Source organism: Patagioenas fasciata, chromosome 8 (assembly GCF_037038585.1).
Source record: "Patagioenas fasciata isolate bPatFas1 chromosome 8, bPatFas1.hap1, whole genome shotgun sequence".
NCBI classification, from domain to species: Eukaryota; Metazoa; Chordata; class Aves; order Columbiformes; family Columbidae; genus Patagioenas; species Patagioenas fasciata.
In genome coordinates, this window is record NC_092527.1 from 15,616,113 (window position 1) to 15,628,900 (window position 12,788).

At 39.0% G+C, this 12,788-nt stretch overlaps 1 protein-coding gene across 2 annotated transcripts in view; it reads left to right on the forward strand.

Moving 5' to 3' along the window:
• The window catches only part of CSGALNACT2 (chondroitin sulfate N-acetylgalactosaminyltransferase 2), a 31,675-nt gene extending 19,202 nt beyond the window's left edge, over positions 1–12,473 (forward strand). For both annotated transcript variants that reach the window (XM_065843704.2, XM_065843703.2), the window contains 6 exons: positions 3,865–4,081; positions 4,617–4,718; positions 6,428–6,606; positions 8,183–8,277; positions 9,273–9,354; positions 10,487–12,473. In XM_065843704.2, coding sequence (XP_065699776.1) covers positions 3,865–4,081; positions 4,617–4,718; positions 6,428–6,606; positions 8,183–8,277; positions 9,273–9,354; positions 10,487–10,779 — 968 coding nt within the window. In that variant the 3' untranslated portion in view covers positions 10,780–12,473. The remainder of the gene's footprint in view (positions 1–3,864; positions 4,082–4,616; positions 4,719–6,427; positions 6,607–8,182; positions 8,278–9,272; positions 9,355–10,486) is intronic.
• The last annotated feature ends 315 nt before the right edge of the window (positions 12,474–12,788 follow it).

The window sequence follows — 12,788 nt, forward strand, 5'->3', positions numbered from 1 at the left end:
ATATGAGAAACAGGAGTATGCTATTCTCCTTGGATGAAGAGCATCCCGTGAGAGGATAAAAGTTGTGATATTACATTTCACAAATGAAGGCATCTAGGATTACAATGAATCTAGTTGCTGAATTGGGCATTCTAAGGTAGCCCTGGACTAAAAATGAATTTCTTTGAGATCAGCGTTTGATAATATTGAGAAACAAGATGGGAAGAGCATAATAGTACTATCTCTGTCTGTCCCCTTTTTTCAGAAGCCTGTGATATTAAGTCTTGAATAGTGATGCAAAACTCATTGAGGAGCCTTCAAGGACATTTGTATTTTACTATCAGTGTAACTGGTTTATTTGGGTTACATTTATCTGTGTAATGGGTTTCCTTTATCAAGAGATTAAAAGCTCTTCCATTGGATAGACATTTAAAATTAACCTTTGGAAAGCAGAGGCATTAGCATATTTTTCAGAAGTTAATTATCAGTTAGCTAATCTCTAATGAAGGTCTTGTTATTGAATTGAAGTGCTGCTGTTTGGGTCTGTTTCTCTTGCTTGTGTTTCCAGTTGGAACTGAGCAAAGGCCAGAAACTACCTTTAGGTCTGCATCTCAAGGGAAGAATCCCCACCCATTCTTGGCATGTAAAAATTATTTATCCCAATGCTGGAAGCTCGAAGTCAAAACTCTGGAAGAGTCCTTGCCATCTGCAAAACAGTGTGCACTGTTTGTCATGCACACCCCCTCTTTAGTGTGTGCTGCATGAGACCAGAAACTGGCCAGTATCCTGAGAACTTCAACGGAGAATTTTAATACACAAAAAGAAAAGGACATATGTCTTAAATTCCATAGTCCAAACATTTTTCTTGGTAGTTGTAAAACGAGTAATAGTATTCAAAACAATACAAGAACAACTTTTTCGCTTTGATACTAATTGATCTCTGCTATTCTTAGATAACTTTTTTTTTTTAATTTTGGTGAGAAAAATAACTTTTGAAAGGGAAGTAAAGCTTCGTGGACCAGGAATAACAGCTGATAAATTATTTGTTGCGTTTTACCTCTTTGCTTATAGACCTTTGTTTTGGATGGCGGCCAGTCTATGCTGTTGGAAGGTGCAATACCAGTTTTCATTCCATGAGTCAGTCCAAGTGTTAAAAACTTGAATACACTAAGAAGTAAAACAGATGTGGGTTCTTTTTTTTGGCTGTTCTCAATTCTTGTTTCTGTGTATAGAAGCTTTAATCCCATAAAAGTATTCAAATTAGATCACCTATGGAGGTTAGCTCATAGCAAGAACAACTCGAGCACAAACTTACTGTTTAAAAGAAGTGTGGTGCTGGCAGATTGTTGAGATTTAAAAGTCTGGAATCTTGTGTTCCAGCAACTGAATGTTGGCAAGGCACTACTCAAATTCAGGCTTGTGTGTTAAGGTCTTTATGAAGTCACAGCAGCAGGGTTTTTTGCAGTTACTTTAATCTAGAAATTTTTATTCTTTACCACAGCCTTCTGTTGTAGACTGTTATCTAAGCTTATTCTTTGATTAAAGGCAAGCAATTAGCAATTGTGACGTGCTTTTTAAAAACTTCACATGTATTGTAAGTGGTATCTTCATCTGTAAACAGGTATTGGATACTAGAGAAAGGAATATATCATACAATACTGAATGTTAATTTATGTAGGGGTACTGGCACGAGGTATTTGCTATATATCACGTGAGGGCATGGTGTGCGAACGCTGTGGTGCAGCAGCTGCTCCCATACCCAAGAAGCTGTTTTCAATCTACAGTGCATCACAAAGGGTTGGAGTGAAAAGGATTGAGAGGGATTTAGGATCTTATTCTGCTTCTAACAGTCAGCACTGTGGACTCTCATTGTTTGACTGAAACACTCTTTTCAGTACTTGTAATTAATACTGATTTGAAACTGTCATGCTTTTCCTGAGCGTTAAAGTGTGGTGTGTATTTTGTGTAGCTCTGTGTTCACAAAGGAATAAATATTTCTGTCTCTTAAAAGAGTGCATTGCAAAACTTTGTTCAAAGGGTAGAGTTTAAGTTGAAATGTTAGATTCAGTCGCTATTAACTTACAGTGTGGTGGCACCAGCTTATTCTCCTACACTTGTCTCCCCCAGACCATGTGTGGTGGTCATCAAGGTTTGCTGTGAGGTCTGCAAATGCACATACCCACAAGAAGTTCCTGAATATTGGAGAAGAACTGGGCAGGGAGCTTACTGTAAAAGAGGCAGATACAGGACAGGGGCAGAAGGAGGGGATGACAGTGAATGAAACTGGATTTGGTTTGTGGAGGGCAGATGGAGCAGAGGAACATGGAGGGAGTTAGGTAGATTTTGGGAAAAGGACTCTTTGTAAGGGAAGCCTGGCATATAGAGGAAAAAAGTTGGGGCAAGGTGGTGTACACACCTGTAAGCTGTAAGATCAATTCTTTCTAATTCCCGAGACAGACAAATCCAAGGTGTTTCTCGAGGCCTGCTCCTTTCACATACCTTGAGGCTTCCTGATTTCAGTTGCTAAAAAGACAGTAACGAAAAGGACACTATCGATACTGAGCACGAGGCAATCCTTGGTGTCACCAGGACAGTTCATTTATCTCATTCCCTGCCACTTTCTTTCTTAGTGGGAGGCTGGGAGCGGATTTCAGAAGTGGGGCTACAGGAACTGCCCTGGAGGCTGGCTGGCAGGAGAAGAGGTAGCTCAGCCCATCTGAGTGAAGGGAAGCACACTAGTTGCATGTGCAGGCAGGTGTGTTCATCACACTTTGGGATATGCAGCTGTTCATATAATTCTCAATGGTCTGGGTGGCCAGCACAATTGTTTGGTTTATAGTGTAGCTTATGCTGCTTCACTGTATACATTTTTCTTGTGGGGGAGAAAGGAGAGATGGGATGAACATAGAGCAGTTCTGTTGGGGGCATCATTTCTGTCATCATTTCATGCTCTCAGGATAATCAATATGCAGCTCAGTTCAGTCAAAGCCACAGGCGAGTCTTGGTCTTTTCCTTTGTCGTGTAAAATTAGCCTGTTGCCTTGCTTCCTTATTGGTCCTTAAATGAAAGTGATCAGCTAACTTAAATGTTTGTTCTGAATGGGACAGATTTCCCTACTCATTGGGAGTAAAATGTCTCTAAATAGGTAATCTTGTTTATAGAGAACTGGTATTGTTTTCTCAGTGTAATGGCTCTGTAGAAAACTTCTGCTTATGTCCTCAGAGGACCATAGCCATAGCTACAGTAAAATGCTACTTTCCTTATTTATGGGATAGAAAGCCCTGTAGCTAGTGGTCAGCAGTGAAAAGAGTTTATAAGCATTCCAGCATTTATTGCATGGATTTTTTTTTTTTTATTTAGATATCACATTTCAGATTTTACAAGCTTTGTGAAGCAAGTTATTGTCATTTGTTCTGCCCAGAGCTTGTGTTGTGTTGATTACTGGCCAGATAATCTCAGCTTTTACTGTGGGTTAGCTCAGGGGAAGATCTTTACCGAAGAAGGGCTTAAGAACAGGCAGTATTAGATTTCAGCCATCCCTTTCCATAGTGAATAGCTGAATTCCCTTTTTGTTGGGAAGACCGAACTTTAAGTCTGCCTGAGAAGCTGATGTATGACCATAAAACCTATCTTAAGAAGCAGGGGAAACTGGAGTGTATTTGAGATGGTTTGTTTTTCAGTTATGGTCTAAGAGGATAGGAGGGTGATTGTGGTAGGTGGTGGTGGTTTGGGGGGTTTTTTGTTTGTTTTTAGGAAAAACCCAGAAACATTTGCCCCAGAGCTTTATTTTTTACTTCTTTATAGTTCCCAGGAAAAACAGTGTTTCTGAAATACAATTGCTGGGATCTTTGACTTTACAAATTACTTGTGTGACTTATTCTTCAGGTTACTATCGTACAGAAAGAGATAAAGGGACACAGTATGAGCTGTTTTATAAGAAGATGGATGGCATGGAATACAGGCATGTCACCTTGTTCCGACCTTTTGGACCCCTCATGAAAGTGAAGAGTGAAACGGTCGATATTTCTAGATCAATCATTAACATTATTGTCCCTCTTGCTGGAAGAACTGAGGCATTTGCACAATTTATGCAAAACTTTAGGTAGGTGCATGAGATTATATAGTGAGCTATATTGCTGATTTTCAGTATTTTGTTTCCTTTTCAAGATGAATTTCTGTTCTTGTGGATTTGTGACAGAAATAATTATTCCAAGATTGTGTGCTACTGCCTTGGGATGTTTGTAATTGAACCTATTGTATGGAGAAAATACTCCTAAAAGGATTTAGGAGATTGTGAAACTACACAAAACCCCTTTTAAACCAAACTCCATGGCCACTGTGAACCTGCATGCAGGTGATCTTGAACATCATTTTTGCATTTACATCATCTTTTTAGCTCTTGTTTATAAAATAAGGTGTTGAATGAGACACACTATTGGAACCTTCTGATTCAAGTGGGAAAGATGGGGAAAGAAGAGGAGAAAATCCTTTTTTCTTCGTTTTCTATAGAAGCTAGTTGAAGTCTGACCAGAATACTTACATCTGCTAGTACTTTTAAATGTAATAGCTTTTAAGTACCTGACGCTTCTGTTGTGTTGCAAGTAGTTGTTAATATCAGCTTATCTTTGTGCTTATAGGGATGTGTGTATTCATCAGGATAAGCGTGTTCACCTCACAGTGGTGTATTTTGGACAAGATGGACTATCAGAAGTAAAAAGCATCCTAGAATCTGTAGCTAGGTAAGTGTGTCAATCCAGTGTCAGTTAATACCAACAATATTGATTGGCAATTAAAATGTTGTTTAAAAAGAATAATTTTATTGTCCGTTACATGTTAATAGGAAAAGAAAGCTTCATTCACAGCACACTATTTTTTGGTTGGCATTTTACAGCTTACGTTGCAAAAGTCTCCTGAAAACTACTAAAATTCAAGTTATAGGCCAAAAAAGACAAACAGTATTGGCTTTGAGGTGTCTATCTGACAGTCCAGAAAACAACAGGGGTGAGTTTTACAGTGAATATTCAGTCATGCTAGCATATTGATCAGAATTAAAGTTCTTTGGATCTGGGATGTGCATTTTGATAGTTCCTTCACGGGAGAATCATTTTAATGATAAGGAAAAGAAATGTAGTCAAAGCAGGCTGGTGCGCTGCTGAATCTGAGAAGTTAAGGTTTGCCCTCTATCCTCTAGGTACTACGTAACTGGGCCCATGCTTAACCCTGGGCTGTAAGAAAGCTTTAAACACACTTTCATCATGATTGTCTGAGTAAATAGCAGTACAGTAGCATGGATGTAAAGTGCCCAAATGTTGCTCTTTTTTGCTCCGGAAGAAGGGGACAGGTAACAACATCCCTAAGCCTGTAGCTAAGTGGCTCCTTCTCTGCCTGAGCTCTTGTACTCGTCCCTCAGCTGAGACCCTGTTACCCTCCTTAGCCAAGTACAAACTGGCTGCCTGAGTAGCCCCGTCTTGCAGCACAGCCAAGGCTCTGCTCAGTGAAGGCGTTACGCACAGGCTATTTTGTCACTGGCTTAAAATGTGGTAGTGAGTTAGCCTGATGTGCACAGACATCTAGGAAGGAAAGAGTGCTTCTGCCTTCTTCCCTCTGAGCCTCCCTGGCACCCAGCTTGCCGAGCATGGCCACCTCTGTTGCTGAGGTCTCTCGGCTGCCTGCCACGCACCCTGTGAGATGTCCTCCTCACAGCATTGTGTCAGATTCAGTGCTGCAAACTCACTGGGCGTCTATCTGGTTCTTCATCTTAGTGGTGCTACTGCTGGGTATCTTTGCTGTTCTCTGCAAGCTTTGCCCTCTGAATTGTCTCTGAAGTAGACACTTGACTTTGCTTGAGGATATTCCCTGGGTATATTTCCAGTCGCCCTTTGCTGCTTCTTCCCTCATCTGTGATGAGTGCAGGCATGTGTGCTGCTGGTATGAAATAATGAGAAGCAAACCGACTGGGTTATGGTGGCATCACAAGACAGATGGATCTTTGTCTCCTAAGTCTGGTGGTGCCAGAACTCTGGTTTCCCATTTGCCCTCATCTCTACTTAGTGAAGACAGAGATATTGCTCCATTAGTCAGGACCTCTTAGTTTGTGGGGGGCAGATTTTAGATGGCATTGTAACTTCAAAAAACACTTTAATTCACATCAGTTGCCGACAGACTTTTTTAATGTCTGAATGTTTAAATGCAAAGTGAAGGTATGAACTAAGGCTGGGGTCCATCTTCCTACAATGTCTAAACTCTGACGCTAATAATAGACAACTAAGTGGAACAGATTTTTTTTTTTCTCATCCTGATGATATAACTGTTTTAAAAATTTCCAGAATGAAACTACTGTAAAATGCTGAAAATGTATAAATGGACCCTTCCACCCTGCCCTGTCCCCTCCTGCCACGTCCCCTCCTGCCCCATGGATTTATTTTGGTTTTGGCTTTTTTTCTTCTAGAGAAACTAACTTCCACAATTACACGCTCGTCTCTTTGAATGAGGAATTTAACCGAGGCCGGGGACTTGACATGGGTGCCAGAGCCTGGGAAAAGGGCGAGGTCCTGATGTTCTTCTGTGATGTTGATGTTTATTTCACAGCTGAGTTCCTCAACAGTTGTCGCTTAAATGCTGAGCCTGGTATGTCCATTTACGGTTGTGGTAGCCAAGTCTTGTCATCTTGTTTGGCTTAAACTGACCTGTGTTGAGCATATAAGAAGCTAACTTGACTGGTGGAGCTTATTCAATACCGTGCACCTAGGAGAATGAAAAATACTATGTTCACAAAAGACATTAGAATTTAGACAGAGATGTAACTTTTGTCTTAATGTAGCTTGTTTTATAAGAACACATTGTCTTTTTTGTACATTAAGTACAATTTTCACATTTTCTCAAGATTTGGCTGCATAAAACAAAGGTGGACAGTTTAATTGCTTTAACAGTTAAACTGCATGTAAATTTGTGTAACAAAACTCAATGCAGCACTTCATGGTGGAAGATGATTTGTGTTATACTGAAATCTCTAACAAGTTTTGTTTTTCTTCTCACACTTGGGTGGCCAAGACACATCACATACAAATGTGTTGCAAAATGTGCTCCTTACAGAGACTGAGCTAATGTTCCGCATTTACATCCTCAGCTCTGAAATTTTCCGAACTATTTTTCTCAAGTTTGTATGAAGCTTGCTTGTTCTACAACCTTCTACCAAGAAGGCTAAAGCTTTCTTTAAGTTAACAAGCATGCTAGTCAAGACCCACCCTGTCAAACATTTGTTTACTTGTTGTTTTGTTTGTTTTTAATGCTTACTCTTATTCCAAATTGATTGCAGCCAGAAACCATTTTCTCCAAATGTCAATTTGGAATGAATAAGTACTTCACATAATAAACGGGCAAAAAAAACCCCTATAAGCCACGTATTTGGATTCTGCTTTTCTTTTTCTTTCATTTCTGTCTCTGTACTTCATGAAATGAGTTGTATAAATAATTGGAGGAACTTTGGAGAGGGGTGTCTTGTGAACTTTCGCTAGGAAGGAGTTTGAGAGATTACTTGACAATTCATACTGACAGTTTGTCACCTCGCTATAAGTGAGATCTGAAAAAGCTTCTGTGTTCAGAGTTCATGCCCAAATCAGGTACTGAGTATTCTTGTGCTGTTATCAATAGCTTTGCACCACTGGCAATGCAAGAGATCCTTGAAAAGTATTTATCTGGCTTCTGTAATAGACATAGAGCATGTGTCACAGCATAATAGCTTAATGCCCTTGCAGGACACCCTGGATATATGTGCTTTTAAATGCTTGTGGAAAGTGGCAAGCTCATAAAATTCAAGCTGTGCAAGGTGTTACTTGGACTTGCTTATTTTTTAGCTTTACTGCATACTATTACTGCAAGGATTTTTCACTGTAATCTAATGTGATATTGTGATATGTAATATACATATATTATTTTATATGGATTTAAGTATATATGACTACATATAAATGTATACCTGTAGAGGATATATAAATCTGTTTACATATTTTGTTTTTAAATCCTGTGGGCTCTGCCCCATTAGATGTTATGAACTACCCAATTGGGAAATCCTAGCAGTTGGACTTTATAGTTGTTTTCACTAGATGGCTAATAGCTAATATTTTACATAAAAAAATATTTGTAGTTTCCTCTTGCCTTTGGAAAATATGCCCACAGTGAGTAACAACTACCTTTTGACTTCCAGGGAAAAAGGTTTTTTATCCTGTGGTATTCAGCCTTTATAATCCTGCTATTGTCTATGCCAACCAAGATATACCACCCCCTGTGGAGCAACAATTGGTAAGCAGCATGATTTATTCTGGATATAATTAGTTGTGCTTTGTATTAAAACAAAATTAAGTGTAACTTAATAGTCTTTTAGGATATCTTATGACCTTTGGCAGTGCATGTCTGAACACTTTTGTCCATTATGGGCAAAGCACTTAGAAGTTTATCAAACTGTACAAAACTCTTTCTTAGGTAACCTTAGAGTTCTACTTAGATTAAAAAAAAAGTGCTATTAATCAATCAAAGTTGATAGTTCTAATCTGTTGCTGAATTCTGGCTTTGGAAGCCAGTATTTTAGGAAGATAGTGGTATAACATGGCAGCAACTTCCATCTTACATTCCAGCAAAGAAAGAAGTGGTGAAAGGGAAAACAAAACAAAACAAACAAACCCCAAACAAACAAACAAACAAAAACCACCACAAAAAAACCCCCAACCAACGAACAACCTATGAATCATGCTTTCCTAAGTATAGACTCTTTGCTAATGACAAAATAGTAGTTGCAGGAGATGTGCTGTGTGACTCGAGGTGGGCTGAGATGGTCAGTCAGTTGCTTTTATCATGCCATGGACACCTGTACTCTGTGCAGATTGTTTCTTTGCCTTTGCCATCTGACATCTGCCAGAACCATTGGTTGTTACACTGCTAATTTCATCCTGCTTTTGGAATGAGAAACCCTGCTTCTATGGAAGTTTGTAGTCAAAGTAAGAAGCAAATAAACCCTGCAAACGTTCAAGAGAATAGTTTTAAGGATAATTTGGGGCACAGCAGAAAGAGGCAAGTACTATATTTCTGGGTCTTTGTTGCCGGAAGATGGAATAGCCATGGTCAGTGTCCAACCTGACTCTTTCAAGAGACTGTGTAAGTGAATTTGGGTTTCAGTCTTATACGCTGTATCCTGCATTGAGCAAATGACTGGAAGAGATTAGCTTTCTACAAAACAAAGTGAAATGTACCTCCTTCAACACATGTTTGCATTTCAAAATTATATTCTTTAAAAATTGCAGGTACATAAGAAGGATTCTGGCTTCTGGCGGGATTTTGGCTTTGGAATGACTTGTCAATATCGAACAGACTTTCTGACTGTTGGTAAGATGGCAATGTAGAAAAACAATTATGTGTGTTTGAAAATGGATTCTCTGTTCTTACCTATCAACAGGAGAATAATGCATTTATTTCTTGTTTTCCCAAGCCCAGCAATTAGACTTGCTTGACAAGTTTGTCCAAGGAGAAAAATTAGTTTTTCTAGACTTTGGCGTCCCATTTAATTAGTCGCAATGTTTTTTAGTAACAACACTTCACTCGAATTTCTAAAATTATTTCAATTTTTTGTACTTTGTCTGAAGCAAATTAATCATGCTTAAGAAACACATCGATTGAATAAACCACTAACATAGACAAGAAGCATTCAAACTCTCTTTTGAAAAAGCTTGCGTAGTTCAATATATTAGTTCAAGGCTTTAGAGATGCGCTTTGGCACCCTCTTGTGGCGTGCTGTTAAAACTGAGAACAGCTTGGTGTGCCTAAATATGAGAGACGGTCTTGAAGATTGTTAGCCAGAAGGTGTGATGATACAGCCGTAACGTGCTGTATAATGGCTTGAATGCAGGATGATTTCTAATAGCCATATGGCCATGTGTATGGTATAGACTAAATTAAGACTTGATAATTCTCAAGTTTTGTGCACAAGTCTGGGTTGATTTTCACTATGGTACTGGAAAGGCAAGAGAGCTTAAAATGGTCAAACAAGTTCCTTTCCTTAATTCAGCTTTTTGAGTTGTGACCTATGGAGTAATTGCTGACATTTTTAGAGAGGGCTTTTCATATGGTGCATGACTACTTCATTTTCCAGCTGCTAAAATCCATTATGATTGCTAAAAATAACTCAAGCATAGCCAGTGAGGTTTGCCTACAGTTTTCTGCAGCTGTCACATGGGACGTCATGCATAATGCGATTTGGAGACACTGTTCCAAGAGACCTTCTGAAGCCAGCAGTGCATGATCTGTGTCCTGGGCAGTTTTCACTGCAAAGGATGTGGTCTGCTTGAAGCTTTCCTCCCTCAATTTGGCATGCTTTGGCACGGAGAACTTAGATAATTGCTCCAGAATTTCTGGTATGTCCTACCAGATTTAGTAATACATTACACAAGGAGTGTTGCTCTTTCTGCCTTACAACTCATCTGTGTACCAAAATAATGTTTTCTGATACTGTTTTTAATAGGGGGTTTTGACTTGGAAGTGAAAGGCTGGGGCGGTGAGGATGTTCACCTTTACAGAAAGTACTTGCACGGTGACCTTATTGTGATCAGGACACCGGTCCCTGGGCTCTTCCACCTCTGGCACGAGAAACATTGCGCAGACGAACTGACTCCTGAGCAGTATCGCATGTGTATCCAGTCCAAAGCCATGAACGAGGCCTCTCACTCACACCTTGGGATGCTGGTCTTCAGGGAGGAGATCGAGACTCACCTCCGTAAGCAGGCTTACAGGACTAACAGCGAAGCAGTGGGTTAAATATCACCCCCGTGACATTTGATAACTTCAAATTCACAGTGAACCAGCATCATTTTACAGCCTTAATTCAGCTTAAAAATGCAGTGCCTCTCTTTTTCAGTGAAGAAGAGTTCAGGGGGTTTGGTTCTTGTATTTGTTTTCTGAGTGATTTTTTTGACTGATATGCTATTAACCTATGTATCTTGCAAGTTCAGGCACCTCAAATACATGGGAAAGTGTATGTAGTTCAAGGAAAGTGTCTTCAGTAGTGATTGGGAAAGTCAGCGGAACGTCAGCTCAATGCTTTTCCACGTGGTACGTTTCAATTCTTATATTTGCATTATTTCAAGAATTAAATTAAATAATCTCTTGTGTTGTCTTGAGTATTTTCGGTCTATATGGCTCATTGCACTGTGACTTTAGAAGGATACTATACATACACTCCATTGCACAAACAAGAGAAAGGTGTGAAAAAGAATCTCACCATGCAAGGTATATGGGATGTGCTGGCTGGTCTGCCAGCTGTTCAGGTTGCTGATTTCACAGCGAGGGCTTGGTGCTACATTTGCTATATTAACAGACATTCACATGGCTGAATATAGAATAATTTATGTGAAGGGGGGAATTAAAATATTTTGAAGTGAAATTTTAGAGCATGTGATGTAATTTCACACCACAAAAGAGACACCACCTTATCTCAGTGATGGATCAGACAAGTTGGGAATGTTCCAGTTGGGCGTTTCTGGGTCTGATCTTTTCCCACAGTAGATGCCACATCACAGAATCCCTTCTGTAAACTGAGCTATGCTCTTAAAAGAGTTTCTTAAAAGATTTTTTTTTTCTCCACTCCTCCTTATTCAAAGACCCTGCATGTACATCTTGTCCTTTAAGTTGAGGAACCATCTTTTCATATCCATAGAAATTTATTAGAGGTCAATTTGCTATTATGCCATTATTGTCCTTTTGCTTTCTTTTTTTCTTTCTGTCATTGTCCTGACAAGTTTTTGGAAGGCAGTAATATAGTCTTAAATGTTTCATTGACTGAAAAGGTGCTGTTGCAGTCTTTCTTTGTACAATGCTCTCCATTCCACTGATTATCTTACTAGCCTTATTTTTCAGTTTTTTCACTTTGATGGGGCTTTAGGGTTTTGTGTTGTTTTTGTTTTTTCTCAGCATTCATAAGCAGAATTATGCTGTGGTCTCATTAGTGCCTTGTACAATGGCACTACTACTTCACTACTTCCATTTTGGATGTTTTGGGATGCATAAACCATTTAAATGCAGGCAGGTCATTTTTTTTCCATGCTGTCTTACATACTGCCATATGGCGTGCCTCATTTTGAATACATTTGTTTATAGAATGAATGCTGAGAATGCTAATTCAGTGGTTAAACCATTTTCATGGTCTCCACTGAATTCAGAAATTAGTTGAAAACCCTTCTCAAACCAGGTAATTAGGGTCAGTTTATGACTTCAGTATACTTCAAGAATTCTAAAGGCAACTGAAGATTTAAATGGTTGATTTCTGAATAGCAGATATGCTGTGCAAATACTTCTGGGCACTGATCCTTTTTATATGTACATAAAATTTGCCTTTATGTAACTTATTGTGGAGAACAGTGTACTGTATTGTTCTTAGAATGAAGAGAATACATTGCGAGACTTCTTGCAATTGATATTCTCCATATAATAAACGGAATTTCTGCATTTTAAAAGTTGTTTTAAGCTGTTTCTTTGAAACAAGTTTTTTTGCAATAATATTTTCCAAGGCAGATGACACACTGGATTCAATTAATAGTATTTGCAGCAAGAAGCTCAGCCAGCTTATTTTTGTATCTCAAGCGATTATCTACCCAGACCAGATATGAAAGTTCAGGGCTAGTTCCCCAGACAACTTAAACTTATACCAGATGTTATCTTGCTTTAAGATATGTTGGTGGTTCTTAACAAAAATGATAAGGTACCAGTGAGGAAAAGATTAAATATGTAGGCATGATGATATATATACAGATGATATATATATATATATA